This window comes from Somniosus microcephalus, chromosome 25 (genome assembly GCF_052327205.1).
Source record: "Somniosus microcephalus isolate GS21.2 chromosome 25, FLI_Smic_1.0, whole genome shotgun sequence".
Lineage (NCBI taxonomy): Eukaryota > Metazoa > Chordata > Chondrichthyes > Squaliformes > Somniosidae > Somniosus > Somniosus microcephalus.
In genome coordinates this window covers 28,980,071-29,004,117 of record NC_141011.1, presented here as the reverse complement: position 1 = coordinate 29,004,117, position 24,047 = coordinate 28,980,071, and the positions used below count along the sequence as shown (strand labels likewise).

Below are 24,047 nucleotides of genomic sequence, written 5' to 3'. Positions count from 1 at the left end.
CAGGCTTGAGGGGCCGATTGGCCTACTCCTGCTCCTATTTCTTATGTTCTTATGTTATGTTATGTACTAGTGTAGTCACAAGTCTGAATGATAGACTTTTAAAAGTGCACTGAAACAGATGCACCTTACACTTCTGGTAGACGGAAATGATATAAGCAACCCAGCGACTAAACAGGCTAAATATCCAATTAGGTTTATTTACAATTTACAACGTCAGCTGTGGTTCAGTGGGTGGCACACTCACCTCTGAGTCAGAAAGTTGTGGGTTCAAGTCCCACTCCAGGGACTTGAGCACATAAATCTAGGTCTAACACTCCAGTGCAGTACTGAGGGAGTGCTGCACTGTCGGAGGTGCCGTCTTTTGGATGAGATGTTAAATCAAGGCCCTATCTGTTCTTACAGGCGGACGTAAAAGATCCCATGGCACTATTTTGAAGAAGAGCAGGGGAGTTAGCCCCAGCGTCCTGGCCAATATTTATCCCTTAATTAACATAACAAAAAGAGATTATCTGGTCATTATCACATTGCTGTTTGTGGGAGCTTGCTGTGCGCAAATTGGCTGCTGCGTTTCCCACATTACAACAGTGACTACACTCCAAAAGTACCTCATTGGCTGTAAAGCACTTTGAGACGTCCAGTGGTCGTGAAAGGTGCTATATAAATGCAAGTCATCCTTTTTTTCAATTAAATGATACAATATATAGAAATATAGCAAAGTGCAGGACCAGGAAAAATCCAGTTGGCTGTTCCCAAAAGCTACATTCACACACACGTACACAGTCGGAGATTTTATAATAGATCAGAAAGACAGACGTTATGTACTAGTGTAGTCACAAGTCTGAATGATAGACTTTTAAAAGTGCACTGAAACAGATGCATCTTACACTTCTGGTAGACGGAAATGATATAAGCAACACTCCCTCAAATATCTACCCACTTCTCCCACATTATCTGCCTTCCTGGGCAGTCCATTCCACATGTTCACCACCCTTTGCATAAAGTAGTTAAATTTAAGCTATCTGTGTGCTTAGCCTATTCTAAGTTTGAGTCTGTGTCCCCTGGTTCTAGAATTTGTGACAATCCTGAACAATTTGTCCATTTCCTTAAGGATCTTGAATAATATCTCTCTTCAACCTTCTCTTCTCCCGAGCAAACATTCCCAGGTTCTTCATATTCTCCCCATAACCCAGATGACTTAAGCCAGGTATCAGGTTTGTTGCCCTTTTTTGCACTGCCACCTATGCCTGGAGATCTTTACTGTAGTACGGCACCTAGAATTGTACACAGTACTCCAGGGGTGGCTCCACCAGTACCTTGTACCCTTGTACATGATCACCTGGGATTTGTGCTCTATCCCTTTGGCTATATGTCCAAAGGTCCAGTTAGCTATACTTATCCCTGTTGTTCTGCTGGTTTCAGTGAGCCATCGACCAATACCCTCAGTTCCCTCTCCTGTTGTGTTCTGTAGCCTAGAGCCATTTAATTTACATGCCCACTGTTTATTTCCTTTCACTAGTCCTAATACATTGCATTTTTCCATATTAAATGTAATTTGACATTCACTTCTTCTTAGACAGTCCCTCGGAACCGAGGATCACTTGCTTCCACACTAAAAATGAGTTCTGAGGTGACTGATGAGTCCAATGCGGGACCTACAGTCTCTGTCACAGATGGGGCAGACAGTGGTTGAAGGGGCGGGTGGGTGGGGTGCTTGGGTTGACGTGCGCTCCTTCCGCTGTTTGCGCTTGGCTTCCGCTTGCTCCCGGCAAAGAGACTCGAGGTGTTCGGCACCTTCCCGGATGCTTCTCTTCCACTTTGTGCGGTCTTGGGCCAGGGATTCCCAGGTGTCAGTGGGGATGTTGCACTTTTTCAAGGAGGCTTTGAGGGTGTCCTTGAAGCATTTCCTCTGCCCACCTGGGGCTCTCTTGTCGTGTCGGAGCTCCGAGTAGAGCGTTTGCTTTGGGAGTCTCGTATCGGGCATGCAGACAATGTGGCCCATCCATCGGAGCTGATCGAGCGTGGTCAAAGCTTCGATGCTAGGGATGTTGGCCTGAGCGAGAATAGCCCACCTTCTTAACCTATCCAAATCCTCGTCTATCTGTTTTTTCTGTTCCCTTTGTTTGAAACCATCCCACCCCAATTTGGTATCAACTGCAAACTTAGACAGGCTTGTTTCTGTCCACAGTACCACATCATTTATATACACTTTAAACAGTGTATATAAACTCTTTCGAATGAGAGGTTAACCTCTCAGGTGAGCATAAAAGAATCCATGGCACCAATGTTCCTGTTAAACTGCACGGCTGCGCAGCGGTCTGGAGGTCCCACGCAGGCCGCTCAGCGGTTTTTAAATGGGAAAAACCATACATGCATGGAAATTTGAATGGCCCAAAAAAAATTAAATGGAACATTGCATGGCACTATGTCGAAGAAGAGCAGGGGTGTCCTTCCTGGTGCCCTGGCCAATATTTCTCCCTCAGCCAACATCACTGAAACAGATTATCTGGTCATTATCTCATTGCTGTTTGTGGGACCTTGCTGCGAGCAAATTGGCTGCCGCGTTTCCTACATTATAACAGTGACCACACTTCATTGGCTGTAAAGCGCATTGGGATGTCCTGAGGTTGTGAAAGGGGCTTTATAAAAATGCGAGTCTTTCTTCTTTCAGAATGGCCCCAGCACCTGATCCCTTTGGCACCCTGTTGGTGACCCCTTGGCACATTGCTAAAGCTCCATTTACAACCACCCTTTGCTTTTTTCTTCTCATTTTTCTCATGAGGCACTGCTGGGGTCAACAGCGGATCCCAAAGATATGGATGAGGCCCAAGGCCCAATTTCAGGACAGTCTCGAGCCTCTCTGTTTGGGCGCGACCCATACGAATCTACAACAGGAGAGTTCTCTTCCCTCCTGTCCTGAATGCAGTGCTAGAGTATGGTCCCGTGGGTGCTGGATGCCCCACTGTACATTGCCCAAGTGATTATGTGGGAGCTTAGATGATGATTGTTGGCAGGCTGTCCAACCATTTGCCTGTACCCAGACCATGCATCCATATTGGATGAGGAGTTTTGGGCAGGGATAATGAGTTTTTGGGGTGATTATATCAGGGAGTTGGAGGGTGATTGTGGGTGACGTTCGGAGTTGGGGTGGCTTAATGGTACTAGTGGGAATTTGTGGACAATTAAATGGGTTTAGGTTGAGGTAATGATGGCTGGGGTTGTTGGGCAATATTGGCAGGGCTTGGAAGTATTAATGCATTTGGAAGATACTGGTAGGGGTTGGGGATATTAACAAGGGTAGGGGATATCAGCAGTGTTTGGGAGTATTTGTGAGTTAGTGGCTTTTTACAGAATTAAGGAGTTATTTGCATTCTTAGTGTGTATTTGCAATGTCTGGGTATACTTTCAAGTTTGGGGCTAGTTGCTGGGTTATTTGTGGTGTTTCAGTGCTAGTTACAGGCTTGTGAGGCGTTTATAGTGTTTGTGGGTTTTGCAGTTATTTGCGGCTTTTGGGGGTATTTGCGGCTTTTGGGGGTTCAACTTCTGGCTCCGACATCTCTCTGCAGTCACCGCCGGGCGGAGTCATCCACACAGGGCGAGTCTGACTTGGGTCGGACTTTGATCCTGGAGCCCATTTCGATAGAGCCGGGAAATGTGGGGCTTTTTCCGAAAGTGGATCCCAAGCTTTGGGTGGATTTCCCTGAGTTCGAATCCCATAGACTGCCTGCTGCAGGGTGAGGAGCCCGGGCTGGGAGAGGCGGTGGGGGGAGCCGGCTCCACAAGTTGGGCGAGCTTTAAACATTGCCCCTTGTTCTCTCCTCAGGTGTGACCGCGGCGTGTGCTGTCTCCATTCTCGATTATTTGCTGCGGATCCACTTCCACATCCAGGGTTTGAAGTAAGTTTTTTTTTTAACCTCCTGAACTCAGCTCTATATTTCAGTAGGTTTTCCCTGGGGACTCTCGATAGGTTTTTATCCAAACGTGCTTGGTTTGCGTCTAATCCCTGGTTGTCGCCTGGTGGGGTTGTGTCCAATCCCTAATGTTCTTGTGGTGGAGTCCACGGGGAGGGGCACAGGCCGGTGTTCACGGGGAGGGGCACAGGCCGGTGTCCACGGGGAGGGGCACAGGCCGGTGTCCACGGGGAGGGGCACAGGCCGGTGTCCACGGGGAGGGGCACAGGCCGGTGTTCTGGGGGAGGGGCACAGGCCGGTGTTCTGGGGGAGGGGCTCAGGCTGGTGTTCTGGGGGAGGGGCACAGGCTGGTGTTCTGGGGGAGGGGCACAGGCCGGTGTTCTGGGGGAGGGGCACAGGCTGGTGTTCTGGGGGAGGGGCACAGGCTGGTGTCCACGGGGAGGGGCACAGGCCGGTGTTCTGGGGGAGGGGCTCAGGCTGGTGTCCACGGCGAGGGGCACAGGCCGGTGTTCTGGGGGAGGGGCACAGGCTGGTGTTCACGGCGAGGGGCACAGGCCGGTGTTCTGGGGGAGGGGCACAGGCTGGTGTTCTGGGGGAGGGGCACAGGCTGGTGTTCTGGGGGAGGGGCACAGGCTGGTGTTCTGGGAGAGGGGCACAGGCCGGTGTTCTGGGGGAGGGGCACAGGCTGGTGTCCATGGGGAGGGGCACAGGCTGGTGTTCTGGGGGAGGGGCACAGGCTGGTGTCCACGGGGAGGGGCACAGGCCGGTGTTCTGGGGGAGGGGCACAGGCCGGTGTTCTGGGGGAGGGGCACAGGCCGGTGTTCTGGGGGAGGGGCACAGGCCGGTGTTCTGGGGGAGGGGCACAGGCCGGTGTTCTGGGGGAGGGGCACAGGCTGGTGTCCACGGGGAGGGGCACAGGCTGGTGTCCACGGGGAGGGGCACAGGCTGGTGTCCACGGGGAGGGGCACAGGCTGGTGTTCTGGGGGAGGGGCACAGGCTGGTGTCCACAGGGAGGGGCACAGGCCGGTGTTCTGGGGGAGGGGCACAGGCCGGTGTCCACGGGGAGGGGCACAGGCTGGTGTCCACGGGGAGGGGCACAGGCTGGTGTCCACGGGGAGGGGCACAGGCCGGTGTTCACGGGGAGGGGCACAGGCTGGTGTTCTGGGGGAGGGGCACAGGCTGGTGTCCACGGGGAGGGGCACAGGCTGGTGTTCTGGGGGAGGGGCACAGGCTGGTGTCCACAGGGAGGGGCACAGGCCGGTGTTCTGGGGGAGGGGCTCAGGCTGGTGTTCACGGCGAGGGGCACAGGCCAGAGTTCTGGGGGAGGGGCACAGGCTGATGTTCTGGGGGAGGGGCACAGGCTGGTGTTCTGGGGGAGGTGCACAGGCTGGTGTTCTGGGGGAGGGGCACAGGCTGGTGTTCTGGGGGAGGGGCACAGGCTGGTGTTCACGGGGGGGGGCACAGGTTGGTGTTCACGGGGAGGGGCACAGGCCGGTGTTCTGGGGGAGGGGCACAGGCCGGTGTTCTGGGGGAGGGGCACAGGCTGGTGTTCTGGGGGAGGGGCACAGGCTGGTGTCCACGGGGAGGGGCACAGGCCGGTGTTCACGGGGAGGGGCACAGGCTGGTGTTCTGGGGGAGGGGCACAGGCTGGTGTCCACGGGGAGGGGCACAGGCCGGTGTTCTGGGGGAGGGGCTCAGGCTGGTGTTCACGGGGAGGGGCACAGGCCGGTGTTCACGGGGAGGGGCACAGGCCGGTGTTCTGGGGGAGGGGCTCAGGCTGGTGTTCACGGCGAGGGGCACAGGCCAGAGTTCTGGGGGAGGGGCACAGGCTGATGTTCTGGGGGAGGGGCACAGGCTGGTGTTCTGGGGGAGGGGCACAGGCTGGTGTTCTGGGGGAGGGGCACAGGCTGGTGTTCACGGGGGGGGGCACAGGTTGGTGTTCACGGGGAGGGGCACAGGCCGGTGTTCTGGGGGAGGGGCACAGGCCGGTGTTCTGGGGGAGGGGCACAGGCTGGTGTTCTGGGGGAGGGGCACAGGCTGGTGTTCTGGGGGAGGGGCACAGGCCGGTGTTCTGGGGGAGGGGCACAGGCCGGTGTTCTGGGGGAGGGGCACAGGCTGGTGTTCTGGGGGAGGGGCACAGGCTGGTGTCCACGGGGAGGGGCACAGGCTGGTGTTCTGGGGGAGGGGCACAGGCCGGTGTTCTGGGGGAGGGGCACAGGCCGGTGTTCTGGGGGAGGGGCACAGGCCGGTGTTCTGGGGGAGGGGCACAGGCCGGTGTTCTGGGGGAGGGGCACAGGCTGGTGTCCACGGGGAGGGGCACAGGCTGGTGTTCTGGGGGAGGGGCACAGGCCGGTGTTCTGGGGGAGGGGCACAGGCTGGTGTCCACGGGGAGGGGCTCAGGCTGGTGTCCACGGGGAGGGGCACAGGCCGGTGTTCTGGGGGAGGGGCACAGGCCGGTGTCCACGGGGAGGGGCACAGGCTGGTGTCCACGGGGAGGGGCACAGGCCGGTGTTCTGGGGGAGGGGCACAGGCTGGTGTCCACGGGGAGGGGCACAGGCTGGTGTCCACGGGGAGGGGCACAGGCTGGTGTCCACGGGGAGGGGCACAGGCCGGTGTTCACGGGGAGGGGCACAGGCTGGTGTTCTGGGGGAGGGGCACAGGCTGGTGTCCACAGGGAGGGGCACAGGCTGGTGTTCTGGGGGAGGGGCACAGGCTGGTGTCCACAGGGAGGGGCACAGGCCGGTGTTCTGGGGGAGGGGCTCAGGCTGATGTTCTGGGGGAGGGGCACAGGCTGGTGTCCACAGGGAGGGGCACAGGCCAGAGTTCTGGGGGAGGGGCACAGGCTGATGTTCTGGGGGAGGGGCACAGGCTGGTGTTCTGGGGGAGGGGCACAGGCTGGTGTTCTGGGGAAGGGGCACAGGCTGGTGTTCACGGGGAGGGGCACAGGCTGGTGTTCTGGGGAAGGGGCACAGGCCGGTGTTCTGGGGGAGGGGCACAGGCTGGTGTTCACGGGGAGGGGCACAGGCTGGTGTTCTGGGGAAGGGGCACAGGCTGGTGTTCTGGGGGAGGGGCACAGGCTGGTGTTCACGGGGGGGGGCACAGGTTGGTGTTCTGGGGAAGGGGCACAGGCCGGTGTTCTGGGGGAGGGGCACAGGCTGGTGTTCTGGGGGAGGGGCACAGGCTGGTGTTCACGGGGAGGGGCACAGGCTGGTGTTCTGGGGGAGGGGCACAGGCTGGTGTTCACGGGGAGGGGCACAGGCCGGTGTTCTGGGGAAGGGGCACAGGCTGGTGTTCTGGGGGAGGGGCACAGGCTGGTGTTCACGGGGAGGGGCACAGGCTGGTGTTCTGGGGAAGGGGCACAGGCCGGTGTTCTGGGGGAGGGGCACAGGCTGGTGTTCTGGGGGAGGGGCACAGGCTGGTGTTCACGGGGGGGGCACAGGTTGGTGTTCACGGGGGGGGGGGCACAGGCCGGTGTTCACGGGGAGGGGCACAGGCCGGTGTTCTGGGGAAGGGGCACAGGCTGGTGTTCTAGAGAAGGGGCACAGGCCGGTGTTCTGGGGGAGGGGCACAGGCCGGTGTTCTGGGGGAGGGGCACAGGCCGGTGTTCTGGGGGAGGGGCACAGGCTGGTGTTCTGGGGGAGGGGCACAGGCCGGTGTTCTGGGGGAGGGGCACAGGCCGGTGTTCTGGGGGAGGGGCACAGGCCGGTGTTCACGGGGAGGGGCACAGGCTGGTGTTCTGGGGAAGGGGCACAGGCCGGTGTTCTGGGGGAGGGGCACAGGCCGGTGTTCTGGGGGAGGGGCACAGGCCGGTGTCCATGGGGAGGGGCACAGGCCGGTGTTCTGGGGGAGGGGCACAGGCTGGTGTTCTGGGGGAGGGGCACAGGCCGGTGTCCACGGGGAGGGGCACAGGCCGGTGTTCTGGGGGAGGGGCACAGGCCGGTGTTCTGGGGGAGGGGCACAGGCCGGTGTCCACGGGGAGGGGCACAGGCCGGTGTCCACGGGGAGGGGCACAGGCTGGTGTTCACGGGGAGGGGCACAGGCCGGTGTCCACGGGGAGGGGCACAGGCTGGTGTTCACGGGGAGGGGCACAGGCTGGTGTTCACGGGGAGGGGCACAGGCTGGTGTTCACGGGGAGGGGCACAGGCCGGTGTTCTGGGGGAGGGGCACAGGCCGGTGTTCTGGGGAGGGGCTCAGGCTGGTGTCCACGGCGAGGGGCACAGGCCGGTGTTCTGGGGGAGGGGCACAGGCTGGTGTTCTGGGGGAGGGGCACAGGCCGGTGTTCTGGGGGAGGGGCACAGGCTGGTGTCCATGGGGAGGGGCACAGGCTGGTGTTCTGGGGGAGGGGCACAGGCTGGTGTCCACGGGGAGGGGCACAGGCCGGTGTTCTGGGGGAGGGGCACAGGCCGGTGTTCTGGGGGAGGGGCACAGGCCGGTGTTCTGGGGGAGGGGCACAGGCCGGTGTTCTGGGGGAGGGGCACAGGCTGGTGTCCACGGGGAGGGGCACAGGCTGGTGTCCACGGGGAGGGGCACAGGCTGGTGTCCACGGGGAGGGGCACAGGCTGGTGTTCTGGGGGAGGGGCACAGGCTGGTGTCCACGGGGAGGGGCACAGGCCGGTGTTCTGGGGGAGGGGCACAGGCCGGTGTCCACGGGGAGGGGCACAGGCTGGTGTCCACGGGGAGGGGCACAGGCTGGTGTCCACGGGGAGGGGCACAGGCCGGTGTTCTGGGGGAGGGGCACAGGCCGGTGTCCACGGGGGGGGGCACAGGTTGGTGTTCACGGGGAGGGGCACAGGCCGGTGTTCACGGGGAGGGGCACAGGCTGGTGTTCTGGGGGAGGGGCACAGGCTGGTGTTCTGGGGGAGGGGCACAGGCTGGTGTCCACGGGGAGGGGCACAGGCTGGTGTTCTGGGGGAGGGGCACAGGCTGGTGTCCACGGGGAGGGGCACAGGCCGGTGTTCTGGGGGAGGGGCTCAGGCTGGTGTTCACGGGGAGGGGCACAGGCTGGTGTTCTGGGGGAGGGGCACAGGCTGGTGTTCACGGGGAGGGGCACAGGCCGGTGTTCTGGGGGAGGGGCACAGGCCGGTGTTCACGGGGAGGGGCACAGGCTGGTGTCCACGGGGAGGGGCACAGGCCGGTGTTCTGGGGGAGGGGCTCAGGCTGGTGTTCACGGGGAGGGGCACAGGCTGGTGTCCACGGGGAGGGGCACAGGCTGGTGTTCACGGGGAGGGGCACAGGCTGATGTTCTGGGGGAGGGGCACAGGCTGGTGTTCACAGGGAGGGGCACAGGCTGGTGTCCACGGGGAGGGGCACAGGCTGGTGTTCTGGGGGAGGGGCACAGGCCGGTGTTCTGGGGGAGGGGCACAGGCCGGTGTTCTGGGGGAGGGGCACAGGCTGGTGTCCACGGGGAGGGGCACAGGCCGGTGTTCACGGGGAGGGGCACAGGCCGGTGTTCACGGGGAGGGGCACAGGCTGATGTTCTGGGGGAGGGGCACAGGCTGGTGTTCACAGGGAGGGGCACAGGCCGGTGTTCACGGGGAGGGGCACAGGCTGATGTTCTGGGGGAGGGGCACAGGCTGGTGTTCTGGGGGAGGGGCACAGGCTGGTGTTCTGGGGGAGGGGCACAGGCTGGTGTTCTGGGGGAGGGGCTCAGGCTGGTGTTCTGGGGGAGGGGCACAGGCCGGTGTTCACGGGGAGGGGCACAGGCCGGTGTTCTGGGGGAGGGGCACAGGCTGATGTTCTGGGGGAGGGGCACAGGCTGGTGTTCTGGGGGAGGGGCACAGGCTGGTGTTCTGGGGGAGGGGCACAGGCTGGTGTTCTGGGGGAGGGGCACAGGCTGGTGTTCACGGGGGGGGGCACAGGTTGGTGTTCACGGGGAGGGGCACAGGCCGGTGTTCTGGGGGAGGGGCACAGGCTGATGTTCTGGGGGAGGGGCACAGGCTGGTGTTCTGGGGGAGGGGCACAGGCTGGTGTTCACGGGGGGGGGCACAGGTTGGTGTTCACGGGGAGGGGCACAGGCCGGTGTTCTGGGGGAGGGGCACAGGCCGGTGTTCTGGGGGAGGGGCACAGGCTGGTGTTCTGGGGGAGGGGCACAGGCTGGTGTTCTGGGGGAGGGGCACAGGCCGGTGTTCTGGGGGAGGGGCACAGGCCGGTGTTCTGGGGGAGGGGCACAGGCTGGTGTCCACGGGGAGGGGCACAGGCTGGTGTTCTGGGGGAGGGGCACAGGCCGGTGTTCTGGGGGAGGGGCACAGGCCGGTGTTCTGGGGGAGGGGCACAGGCCGGTGTTCTGGGGGAGGGGCACAGGCTGGTGTCCACGGGGAGGGGCACAGGCTGGTGTTCTGGGGGAGGGGCACAGGCCGGTGTTCTGGGGGAGGGGCACAGGCTGGTGTCCACGGGGAGGGGCTCAGGCTGGTGTCCACGGGGAGGGGCACAGGCCGGTGTTCTGGGGGAGGGGCACAGGCTGGTGTCCACGGGGAGGGGCACAGGCTGGTGTTCTGGGGGAGGGGCACAGGCTGGTGTTCTGGGGGAGGGGCACAGGCTGGTGTCCACGGGGAGGGGCACAGGCCGGTGTTCTGGGGGAGGGGCACAGGCCGGTGTTCTGGGGGAGGGGCACAGGCCGGTGTTCTGGGGGAGGGGCACAGGCCGGTGTCCTGGGGAAGGGGCACAGGCCGGTGTTCTGGGGGAGGGGCACAGGCTGGTGTTCACGGGGAGTGGCACAGGCTGGTGTCCTGGGGAAGGGGCACAGGCTGGTGTTCTGGGGAAGGGGCACAGGCCGGTGTTCACGGGGAGTGGCACAGGCTGGTGTCCTGGGGAAGGGGCACAGGCCGGTGTCCTGGGGAAGGGGCACAGGCCGGTGTTCTGGGGGAGGGGCACAGGCTGGTGTTCTGGGGAAGGGGCACAGGCCGGTGTTCACGGGGAGGGGCACAGGCTGGTGTTCTGGGGAAGGGGCACAGGCTGGTGTTCTAGAGAAGGGGCACAGGCCGGTGTTCTGGGGGAGGGGCACAGGCTGGTGTTCTGGGGAAGGGGCACAGGCTGGTGTTCACGGGGAGGGGCACAGGCTGGTGTTCTGGGGGAGGGGCACAGGCTGGTGTTCTGGGGGAGGGGCACAGGCCGGTGTTCACGGGGAGGGGCACAGGCTGGTGTTCACGGGGAGGGGCACAGGCTGGTGTTCTGGGGGAGGGGCTCAGGCTGGTGTTCTGGGGGAGGGGCACAGGCTGGTGTTCTGGGGGAGGGGCACAGGCCGGTGTTCTGGGGGAGGGGCACAGGCCGGTGTTCTGGGGGAGGGGCACAGGCCGGTGTTCTGGGGGAGGGGCACAGGCCGGTGTTCTGGGGGAGGGGCACAGGCCGGTGTTCTGGGGGAGGGGCACAGGCCGGTGTCCTGGGGAAGGGGCACAGGCCGGTGTTCTAGAGAAGGGGCACAGGCCGGTGTTCTGGGGGAGGGGCACAGGCCGGTGTTCTGGGGGAGGGGCACAGGCCGGTGTTCTAGAGAAGGGGCACAGGCCGGTGTTCTGGGGGAGGGGCACAGGCCGGTGTTCACGGGGAGGGGCACAGGCCGGTGTTCTGGGGGAGGGGCACAGGCCGGTGTTCACAGGGAGGGGCACAGGCCGGTGTTCTGGGGGAGGGGCACAGGCCGGTGTTCACGGGGAGGGGCACAGGCCGGTGTTCTGGGGGAGGGGCACAGGCCGGTGTTCACAGGGAGGGGCACAGGCCGGTGTTCTGGGGGAGGGGCACAGGCCGGTGTTCACGGGGAGGGGCACAGGCTGGTGTTCTAGAGAAGGGGCACAGGCCGGTGTTCTGGGGGAGGGGCACAGGCCGGTGTTCACAGGGAGGGGCACAGGCCGGTGTTCTGGGGGAGGGGCACAGGCCGGTGTTCTGGGGGAGGGGCACAGGCCGGTGTTCTAGAGAAGGGGCACAGGCCGGTGTTCTGGGGGAGGGGCACAGGCCGGTGTTCACAGGGAGGGGCACAGGCCGGTGTTCTGGGGGAGGGGCACAGGCCGGTGTTCTGGGGGAGGGGCACAGGCCGGTGTTCTGGGGGAGGGGCACAGGCTGGTGTTCTGGGGGAGGGGCACAGGCCGGTGTTCTGGGGGAGGGGCACAGGCCGGTGTTCTGGGGGAGGGGCACAGGCCGGTGTTCTGGGGGAGGGGCACAGGCCGGTGTTCTGGGGGAGGGGCACAGGCTGGTGTTCACGGGGAGGGGCACAGGCTGGTGTTCACGGGGAGGGGCACAGGCCGGTGTCCACGGGGAGGGGCACAGGCCGGTGTTCTGGGGAAGGGGCACAGGCCGGTGTTCTGGGGGAGGGGCACAGGCTGGTGTTCACGGGGAGGGGCACAGGCTGGTGTTCACGGGGAGGGGCACAGGCTGGTGTCCACGGGGAGGGGCACAGGCCGGTGTCCACGGGGAGGGGCACAGGCCGGTGTTCTGGGGGAGGGGCACAGGCCGGTGTTCTGGGGGAGGGGCACAGGCTGGTGTCCACGGGGAGGGGCACAGGCCGGTGTCCACGGGGAGGGGCACAGGCCGGTGTTCTGGGGGAGGGGCACAGGCCGGTGTTCTGGGGGAGGGGCACAGGCCGGTGTTCACGGGGAGGGGCACAGGCTGGTGTTCTGGGGGAGGGGCACAGGCTGGTGTCCACGGGGAGGGGCACAGGCTGGTGTTCTGGGGGAGGGGCACAGGCTGGTGTCCACGGGGAAGGGGCACAGGCCGGTGTTCTGGGGGAGGGGCACAGGCCGGTGTTCTGGGGGAGGGGCACAGGCTGGTGTTCACGGGGAGGGGCACAGGCTGGTGTTCTGGGGGAGGGGCACAGGCTGGTGTTCTGGGGGAGGGGCACAGGCTGGTGTTCTGGGGGAGGGGCACAGGCTGGTGTTCACGGGGAGGGGCACAGGCTGGTGTTCTGGGGGAGGGGCACAGGCCGGTGTTCTGGGGGAGGGGCACAGGCTGGTGTTCTGGGGGAGGGGCACAGGCCGGTGTTCTGGGGGAGGGGCACAGGCTGATGTTCTGGGGGAGGGGCACAGGCTGGTGTTCACGGGGAGGGGCACAGGCTGGTGTTCTGGGGGAGGGGCACAGGCCGGTGTTCACGGGGAGGGGCACAGGCTGGTGTCCACGGGGAGGGGCACAGGCTGGTGTCCACGGGGAGGGGCACAGGCTGGTGTTCTGGGGGAGGGGCACAGGCTGGTGTTCTGGGGGAGGGGCACAGGCTGGTGTCCACAGGGAGGGGCACAGGCCGGTGTTCTGGGGGAGGGGCACAGGCTGGTGTTCTGGGGGAGGGGCACAGGCCGGTGTTCTGGGGGAGGGGCACAGGCTGGTGTTCTGGGGGAGGGGCACAGGCCGGTGTTCTGGGGGAGGGGCACAGGCTGGTGTTCACGGGGAGGGGCACAGGCCAGAGTTCTGGGGGAGGGGCACAGGCTGGTGTTCTGGGGGAGGGGCACAGGCCGGTGTTCTGGAGAAGGGGCACAGGCTGGTGTTCTGGGGGAGGGGCACAGGCCGGTGTTCTGGGGAAGGGGCACAGGCTGGTGTTCACGGGGAGGGGCACAGGCCGGTGTTCTGGGGGAGGGGCACAGGCCGGTGTTCTGGGGAAGGGGCACAGGCCGGTGTTCACGGGGAGGGGCACAGGCTGGTGTTCACAGGGAGGGGCACAGGCTGGTGTCCACGGGGAGGGGCACAGGCTGGTGTGCTGTGAGGTATCTGTGGCCCACATTTCGTGTCCTGATAGTTCCACTTTTTCCTGCACCCTTCAGCTCAAGAATGTTTTGCCCTGTAAGTTGCTGGAAGTGCCAGCTGATAGCGCGCGAGGGCAGCCGGCTTCTGAGACCTTAGCAAACAACCAAGGAGATTTAAAGATTAAGAAAGAAACAGACACAATGGAGAAGAAGGGTGAATTAGAGTCAAATCAGGTACACAAAGAGAAATAAAGAGAGGGAAAGAATGATTGGATTAAGGGAGAGAAAGAAAGAGACAAAGGAAAAGTTGGAAAAAAATGTAAAATGTTTTAAATCTCTAAGAATGTTACACTTGTAGAATGTGACTCACCAGTTTAAATAGTTCCTTTTCTGAGCCGGAGAGGTTGATTGGCATTGCATTAACAATGATCACGCTGTTAAAAGGGTTCTTTAACTGCTAAATACCAGCTTTAACTTTCATCAGCGACTTTAATTCAAGTTTAATGTGCAAATCCAGCCGTTGTTAAAAATCTGGGGAAGTTGAGGGCAAGCTGTTGTTTTCGCGAGACTAACAGTGGCGTGACGTAAATCGTCCAGCAGCTTGTGGCGTACCACAATTCACGGGATATCTCTTCCTCGCCACAAGTTGCTAGACACTTTACACATTAATAACGGTGAGCACATTTATACTCACCGTTATTTTGGCAGCAAATTCTGGGTAAATATTTAAGTAAATGTCTCATTGCAATTCAAATAATCTTTTATTTTCCTGTGTTAATATAGCTGTTAAAACACTACAACCCTGGCTGTAACGTTCCTAAATACACACACCCTTACTATAACTCTTCACAATATACCTCACCCCTCAGTGTGACACTCCCTGATAACCCCCTCACTGTAACACTGATATAGACCCCACACCCCTCACTGTAACACTCTGATATACCCCACACCCCTCACTGTAACATTCTGATAGACCCCACACCCCTCACTGTAACATTCTCTGATATACCCCACACCCCTCACTGTAACACCCTGATAGACCCCACACCCCTCACTGTAACACCCTGATAGACCCCACACCCCTCACTGTAACATTCTCTGATATACCCCACACCCCTCACTGTAACATTCTGATATACCCCACACCCCTCACTGTAACACCCTGATATACCCCACACCCCTCACTGTAACACCCTGATATACCCCACACCCCTCACTGTAACATTCTGATATACCCCACACCCCTCACTGTAACACCCTGATAGACCCCACACCCCTCACTGTAACACTCTCTGATAGACCCCACACCCCTCACTGTAACATTCTCTGATAGACCCCACACCCCTCACTGTAACATTCTCTGATATACCCCACACCCCTCACTGTAACACCCTGATAGACCCCACACCCCTCACTGTAACATTCTCTGATATACCCCACACCCCTCACTGTAACACCCTGATAGACCCCACACCCCTCACTGTAACACTCTGATAGACCCCACACCCCTCACTGTAACACTCTGATATACCCCACACCCCTCACTGTAACTCTCTGATATACCCCACACCCCTCACTGTAACACTCTGATAGACCCCTCACTGTAACACTGATATACCCCTCACTGTAACACTCTGATAGACCCCACACCCCTCACTGTAACACTGATATACCCCACACCCCTCACTGTAACACTGATAGACCCCACACCCCACGCTGTAACAGACTCTTGTATACCCCACACCCTCAAAGCAGGTTAAATCAGAGGCTGCCAGCCTCATTAACCTGGGAGTGGGTTAGCTGCCCGCCCCTTGTCTTGCCTCAGTAAAACCCGGAAGTCGGCGGGTTGGAGCCAGCTTCCCGACGCACTCGGAATTTTTCCTGATATAACCCCTCAGCCGCACCAATCCCACTCCCTACATGTTAAAATTCCCCCCATCATGTGGTAAGGAGATGCAGTAATTCCCCTTTCTGTTTGGTGAGAACATGAACTAACTATTCCTAGTGTCCTCAAATGAAGAGAGATTGTTTCACCTTTCCAAATCTATCCAGTAACTACTTCCATAGACTGGGGAATTCAAACTCCAACCCCATTTCAAATGGTCAGCGGCTAAACTCCACTGTTCGGATATCTGGAATTTTAAAGCATAAGGTGCTGTGGGCTATCCTTTACTGTCGAACTGCAGTGAAAATGGAAGAAATGTAAATGATTTTACCCAGCATGTGTGATGGGTATGAGTTGAATACAACGCTCTCCGGGCCGGCCTCTCATCTCCCACCCTCCATAAACTTGAGCTCATCCCAAACTCTTCTGCCCGTGTCCTAACTCGCACCGTCCTGTAAACCCCTCACCCCTGTGCTCGCTGACCTACATTGGCTTCCAGTCCACCAACGCATCAAGTTTACAATTCTCATCCTTGTGTTCAAATCCCTCCACGGCCTCGCCCCTCCCTATCTCTGTAACCGCCTCCTGCCCTACAACCCTCCGAGAACACTGCGTTCCTCCAATTCTGGCCTCTTGTGCATTCCCAACTTCCTTCGCCCCACTGGTGGCTGTGCCTTCAGCTGTCTAGGCCCGAAGCACTGGAATTCCCTCCCCAAACCTCTCCACCTCACTAGAGGACACTAGAAAAGTGGGTAAAAAACAAAGAATCTGAGTCAATGATGAGGAAAGCCCACAATTTTATTGTTTCAGTGATCCTGCCCAAGTCGGGGTCAAAGCTGCCAAGTTGCGCTCCCAGCGACAAATTATTGATTCTCTGCACTTATGCATCCTGGCCATCCTATTCTCCGTTGTGGGACCAAGAGTGTCATCTCTGCTGGTGCTGGAATTCTCGCTTCGAACAATTTCCACGTTGCTTTCCAGCCATCACGTAAGTTTCAACGGTCCTTATTACTTTCGACAGAATGACGCACAGTGTCAGTGAATAAGATCCAGACAGAACCCTGCCCATCCAGATGGACAGGGTTTGAAGGTCACATTAGGTAAGCAGGCACAATGATATTGGTGCAAATGCGGGAGATTCCTACTCTGGAATGGGAGATAAGAGGCATGTGGTGAATTCCGGGCTAGGAGGATGTTGGTTGTTACTGTGACTCACCTGCCACAGTTGGGTGACTCTTGCTAGTCTTGGGTAGGCCCGCTTATCGGAGGATCTCGCAGGAGGTCTGAGGTGTTTCATCTTAAGTGGAGCTGCTGGCATTGACCAGCCCACCAGACTCTCATTCCCTCTCTGGCTGGCGTAGTTTCATTTCAATAGACGGAATATTCACGTGTGCGAAACCCACACTTGCTCAGATTCTTTCAGATTTTCTTTTCCCACCTGCAATTTTTCTCTCCTCCTCTCCTGACTCTTTCTGAGGTACGGTTCCCCGGCATCAATCGCCATCGCATACCTCGGTCAAGTGCCTATTCATCATGTGTGAGCCCAGACAGTGAGTGTCGGTGAGCCCTTCCCTCATGGAAGTGGGGGCATCGCAGCTGAGCCACTCCTGTCCCCGCCTGAGGTCGACACGTGCCCTTTTCCTGCAGGAGTCACTGGATGCCAATCAATCCCAGAAGTGCTTGGATCAATTGTAGTCCCTGCTGTTGCCCCAGTTGTGCAGTGCGGAGCAGTCGTCAAACCTGGGATCTTGCTGGTCCGTACAGCTTAGTGCACTTACCAGCTGAGCCATTTGTGCAGTGTTGGTCACCCAGACAGTCAAGACCTGGGAGATGGTGGGGATAAATATTGCCAGAGTAGAATCTGAGGCCTGAGTTGTGAGGAAAGAGCCGAGAAAGATGGGCTTTGAAGTCCCTGAAAAGCGGCAACTGAGGGGAGCCTTCACGGAGATGAACCGTAAATCTGGAACACCACAGGCAGCTAATTGCGAGCAGCTAAGAGGGTACAGAGGCACGAGCAGGGAAATGGGTACAGAGCTGTGAGCAGCTAAGGGGGTACAGAGTGACAAGCAGTTATTGGGGAACAGCACGACAAGCACTTACTGGGGTACAGAGCGACAAGTAGTTACTGGGTACAGAGCGACAAGCACTTACTGGGGTACAGAGCGACAAGTAGTTACTGGGGTACAGAGCGACAAGCACTTACTGGGGTACAGAGCGACAAGTAGTTACTGGGGTACAGAGCGACAAGCACTTACTGGGGTACAGAGCGACAAGCACTTACTGGGGTACAGAGCGACAAGCACTTACTGGGGTACAGAGCGACAAGCACTTACTGGGGTACAGAGCGACAAGCACTTACTGGGGTACAGAGCGACAAGCAGCTACTGGGATACAGAGCGACAAGCACTTACTGGGGTACAGAGCGACAAGCAGTTACTGGGGTACAGAGCGACAAGCACTTACTGGGGTACAGAGCGACAAGCAGTTATTGGGGCACAGAGTGACAGGCAACTGTTTTATAATTGTGTAAAGTTAATTTACTGTTTGCCCATCTGATTGGTAGATGTGAGGAGGATAAGACTAAACTTTCTAACTGATTTTCAGGGAGCCTCCTATAAACCTATCTTCCTACTGTGCCAGTACTCTCTGGGATGCGGTATGACGGCCAGCCTGAGCTACCTTAACGAGGGAGCTCCTCACTCGACATTAAGCTTGGTGCTGAGCACAGGCCTCGCTGGCCTCATCATGTGGTACGTGTGGAAACTGGCAAAGCATGTCAGCACAATGTATGAATTACATAGTAAGGAGCGGTATTGTGGGATGTGCATCCTCCTCCTGACCACCTGGCATCGGATTCCTAAGCTGCTGTGCAATGCCTTAAAGATCGTGTTCATCGTGGCAGATGTGGCCGCCGTCTTCCTCATCAACAGAGACTTCATCACCACCTCGGAGGCAATAAGATTCTGGACGCCCCTGACCATCTGCTACACCCTGCTGATGATTTACATGCAAGGTGAGAAATGACTGCGTAGTGACACATGACAGAGTAATCTACTACATCTGATAGCTCTGAAGTGAAAGGGGAAAGCAGAGGCCACCCCTCCCCTCCCCAGTGCCCAGTGTAGTACGGTGCCGTACAGACCAGCAAGGCTCCAGGTTCTATACATGCTCTGTGCTGAGTTAACTGACCTAAACCAGGGCAGCAGTTGGGACTTCGGAATCCCGGCATTTATGAGGAGGAAAAAAATCAGCTAAGGTTCCGATCCTGATCACTACCCAGTTATCCTTGTTGCAAATTGTGCAGATGTGGATGAGCGGTGAGGGTAGGATCAAGTCAACTGTGAAACTCCCCGTGGAAAAAATGTCCTACCGACACTCATTGTCTAGGGTCACATGTAAAGTAGGGACGGGATACTGGATGGTAGCAAACAGCTGTGGATCCTGTACCCCAGGAAGGAGTCAGTGCCCTCAGGAGAGGAAGGGAGAAATTTGGGACAAAATGTGAAAACTGAAAGCTTCACAGTTTCTCCTCTCTCCTGTGACTGGGTAATTCTGTCGACTTTAATCTTGTTAACTGGTTATTTTGCATAAGGTTCCCCAGTTTACCCCGTATGGCCCCTGCTGTTTCTGTAATCTGTGGAAACATGGAAATGCAGCAGTTTAAAAGTAATTGTAAACTGGGAGAGACAAGGGCGGTACAAATTATAATCCATGGAAAAAAATGGTAAGAGCCAGGAACTTGTTATAAGATGAGACTGAGTCCCTAAGCAGGCACAGGGATACATCTCCTGCTGAATGCCCAGCTCCTCTGTGTGCCCTCCCTTCTTTCATCCCACCATTGATGGCAGAGCCTTCCTGATTGGGTGTTTGTTTTCTCTATCCCTATTACATAGAATTTTATAACGCAGAAACAGGCCATTCAGCCCAACAGATCTGTGCTGGTGTTTATGCTTCACGAGCTTCCTCCCACCCTGCTTCATCTGACCCTATCAATATTTCCTTCTATTCCTTTCTCCCTCCTGTACTTATCTAGCATCCTCTTAAATGCATCAATGCTATTTGCCTCAACTACTCCCTGTGGTAGCAAGTTCCATATTCTCACCATTCTCTGGGTAAACAAGTTTCTCCTGAATTCCTTATTGGATTTATTAGTGACTATCTTATATTTATGGCCCCTAGTTTTGGACTGCCTGACAATTGGAAACATCTACTCTGTCTACCCTAACGAACCCCTTCATAATTTTAAAGACCTTGCTCATCTCTCCGTCTTCACTTTTCTAGAGAAAAGAGCCCCAGCTGGTTCAGTCTTTCCTGATTAAAAAAATAACCCCTCAGTTCTGGTATTACCCTTGTAAATCATCTTTACACTTTCTCCAGTGCTTCTACGTCCTTTTTCTAATATGGAGACCAGAACTAGGCAAGTGTGGTTTAACCAAGGTTCTATATAAGTTTAACATAACTTCTCTGCTTTTGATTTCTATTCCTCTAGAAATGAATCCCTAATGCTTTGTGATGTAATAAAGACTCACTACGCACTTGGCTGTACATAAAGCAAGGCTTTAATCGACTTGTAACAAAACATGGAGGTCTAGTTAGTAGTCACTAGCTTCTTGTTTCCAGATTGTCTCTGGCCAAGTTGGGCTCACGCCCGAGTATATATACTCCTCGGACGGCGCCCTCAGCTGGCCGTTCAGTAGTACTTCCTGAGTTACTTACATAAGAACATAAGAACATAAGAAATAGGAGCAGGAGTAGGCCAATCAGCCCCTCGAGCCTGCTCCGCCATTCAATAAGATCATGGCTGATCTGATCCTAACCGTCAATCCACTATCACAGAACCATCTCCTGAATCTAACAGAATTAGACACCCGAAATAGGAGCAGGATCAGGCTACACGGCCCCTGGGCCCGCTCCGCTACCCACAGGGCCATGACCGATCCGAACCTAGACTCATGTCCAAATTCCTGCCCGCTCCCCGTAACCCTTAATTCCCTTTACTTCTAGGAAACTGTCTATTTCTGTTTTAAATTTATGTAATGATGTAGCTTCTACAGCTTTTTGGGGCAGCATATTCCATGGACCTACCACCCTCTGAGTGAAGTAGTTCCTCCTCATCTCAGTTTTGAAAGAGCAGCCCCTTATTCTAAGACTATGCCCCCTAGTTCTAGTTTCACCCATCATCGGGAACATCTTCCCCGCATCCACCCGATCCGACCCCTTCACAATCTTATATGTTTCAATAAGATCGCCTCTCATTCTTCTGAACTCCAATGAGTAGAGTCCCAATCTACTCAACCTCTCCTCATATGTCCATCCCCTCATCCCCGGGATTAACCGAGTGAACCTTCTTTGTACTGACTCGAGAGCAAGTATGTCCTTTCTTAAGTATGGACACCAAAACTGTACGCAGTATTCCAGGTGCGGCCTCACCAATACCTTGTACAACTGAAGCAATACCTCCCTATTTTTATATTCTATCCCCCTAGCAATGAAAGCCAACATTCCATTGGCCTTCTTAATCACTTGCTGCACCTGCATACTAACCTTTTGAGTTTCGTGCACCAGGACCCCCAGATCCCTTTGTACTTCAGTACTTTCCAGTTTCTTGCCATTAAGATAATAACTTGCTCTACGATTTTTCCTGCCAAAGTGCATAACCTCACACTTTCCAGTATTGTATTCCATCTGCCAAATCTCTGCCCACTTACTTAGCCTGTCGATGTCCCCTTGCAGGTTTTTGATGTCCTCCTCACTCACTACTTTCCCTCCCATCTTAGTATCATCTGCAAACTTTGATATGTTACACTCGGTCCCCTCCTCCAAATCGTTAATATAGATTGTAAAGAGTTGGGGACCCAGCACTGACCCCTGCGGAACACCACTAGTTACTGATTGCCAGTCTGAGAATGAACCATTTATCCCAACTCTCTGCCTTCTGTTAGATAGCCAATCCTCTATCCATGCCAGAATATTACCCCCAATCCCGTGATTTTTTATCTTAAGCAATAATCTTTTGTGTGGCACCTTGTCAAATGCCTTTTGGAAGTCTAAATACACTACGTCCACTGGTTCCCCTTTATCCACCCTATATGTTACTTCCTCAAAGAACTCCAGCAAATTTGTCAAACATGACTTCCCCTTCATAAAACCATGCTGACTTTGTCCTATTAAATTATGATTATCCAAATGTCCTGTTACTGTCTCCTTAATAATGGACTCCAGAATTTTACCTACCACAGATGTTAGGCTAACCGGTCTATAGTTTCCAGCCTTCTGTCTACTGCCCTTTTTAAATAAGGGTGTTACATTAGCAGTTTTCCAGTCTGCCGGGACCTTTGCCGAGTCCAGGGAGTTTTGGAAAATTATTACCAATGCATCCACAATCCCTACCGCCACTTCCCTCAAGACCCTAGGATGTAAGCCATCAGGTCCAGGTGATTTATCCGCCTTGAGTCCCATTATTTTACCGAGTACCACTTCCTTAGTGATTTTGATCGTGTTTAGCTCCTCCCCCCCTTTAGCCCCCTGTTTGTCCAGTGTTGGGATATTCTTAGTGTCTTCTACTGTAAAGACTGATGTAAAATATTCATTCAGTGTTTTTGCCATCTCCATATTTCCCACCATTAATTTCCCAGTCTCATCCTCTAAGGGACCAACATTTACTTTAGCCACCCTTTTTCTTTTTATATAACTATAAAAACTCTTACTATCTGTCTTTATATTTTTTGCTAATTTACTTTCATAATCTATCTTCCCTTTCTTAATCAATCTTTTTGTTATTTTTTGCTGTCTTTTAAAGTTTTCCCAATCCTCTATCCTCCCACTAGATTTGGCTACCTTATATGCCCTTGTTTTTAGTCGAATACTATCCTTAATTTCTTTACTTAGCCACGGATGGCTGTCTTTTCTTTTACACCCTTTTCTTCTCAGTGGAATATATTTTTTTTGGAAGTTGTAAAATAACTCCTTGAATGTACACCACTGATCATGTATCGTCTTACCCTTTAATCTATTTTCCCAATCCACTCTACTCAATTCCACTCTCATACCTTCATAGTCTCCATTATTCAAGCTTAGCACGCTTGTTTGAGATCCAACCTTCTCACCCTCTAATTGAATATGGAATTCAACCAGGTTATGGTCACTCATTCCAAGGGGATCCTTTACTAGGACATTTTTAATTAATCCCGTCTCGTTGCACAGGACCAGATCTAAGGTTGCTTGCCCCCTGGTCAGTTCAGTTACATACTGCTCAAGAAACCCATCCCTAATACACTCAATGAACTCATCCTCAAGGCTGCTCTGCCCAATTTGATTTGTCCAATTAATATGATAGTTGAAATCCCCCATAATTATAGATGTTCCCTTATTACAAGCCTCAACTATTTCCTGATTGATACTCCGTCCAACAGAGTTGCCACTGTTCGGAGGCCTATAGACTATGCCCACTAGTGTTTTTTTCCCTTTATTATTCCTTACCTCCACCCAAACTGTTTCATTATCCTGATCTTTTGACCCAATATCATTTCTCTGTATTACAGTGATTCCTTCCTTTATTAACATAGCCACCCCACCTCCCCTTCCTTCCTGCCTGTCCTTCCTGATCGTTAAATAACCTGGTATGTTTAATTCCCAGGCATTGTCACCCTGCAGCCATGTTTCTGTAATGGCCACAAGATCATACCCATATGTAGTTATTTGTGCCATTAACTCATCTATTTTGTTACGAATGCTACGTGCATTCAGATAGAGAACTTTCAAAGATGTTTTGTGACACTTAGTTCCTGCTTTTGCCCTTTTTATTACTTTACCTTCTTGTAGAAGTTGCGATTTATGACACTTAGTTTGCACATTTTATGGCTTTGTTAACCTGCGTTGCTACCTTTAATGATTTGTGAATCTGCACCCCTAGATTCCTGGATTTGTAAAGCACCTTGGGATGTTTTTATGTTAAAGACACTACATAAATGCAAGCTGTAACAGTACGAGGGTAAAAAGAAGATCCTGCGTTACCCTTATACATGGTTAGATGGTGCAAATCTCTTCCATTTATGTGCCCGTGTAAATGATCTCTTTATTGTGTTTCAGAGGAGCAGAAGCGGAATCCAAGTGAGCAGAGTACCTACCAGACGGTGGCTGTGAGGATGGGTGGGCTGCTGATTTTGACCCTGACTGTTGGGAAGTGGATGGACGTGTTCCACGTGTTCTTATCACTGTTCGGAGAGATGTGGTGTCTGATTCGAGCAGGCGCAATGCTGGAGGCCTGCAGACAACAGGTAAGTAAGCAAAGCCTCTTTATACAAGGGGTGACTGGATCAGGCCATTCCCTAGACTGAGGTAAAACCCCTTCCAGACAGTGATGTACAGATGCTGATTGACAGGAAGCACTGCGGCCAAAAGGCTGATTCTGTACACAAGTTTCAGACACCCATGTGAACACTCAGCTCCCTCACTGTACATAATTCCATGTCTGTTTTTAGTGAGTTCTGCCATTGCTTGGTTTAATGGTTTTAAAGTTGATGCTGTGTTTATACAGGAAACTCTTTTTTATCCGGCACTGACGGGACCGACGTGGTGCCGGTTCATCAAAAATTCCGGATA

The 24,047-nt window shown here is 55.9% G+C and overlaps 1 protein-coding gene across 1 annotated transcript in view; it reads left to right on the top strand.

Moving 5' to 3' along the window:
• The first annotated feature begins 1,720 nt into the window (after positions 1–1,720).
• The window catches only part of tmem82 (transmembrane protein 82), a 26,272-nt gene continuing 3,945 nt past the window's right edge, over positions 1,721–24,047 (top strand). The window contains exons 1-5 of the mRNA XM_085966993.1: positions 1,721–3,731; positions 3,821–3,893; positions 16,257–16,434; positions 18,051–18,459; positions 23,535–23,722. Coding sequence (XP_085823119.1) covers positions 3,650–3,731; positions 3,821–3,893; positions 16,257–16,434; positions 18,051–18,459; positions 23,535–23,722 — 930 coding nt within the window. The 5' untranslated portion in view covers positions 1,721–3,649. The remainder of the gene's footprint in view (positions 3,732–3,820; positions 3,894–16,256; positions 16,435–18,050; positions 18,460–23,534; positions 23,723–24,047) is intronic.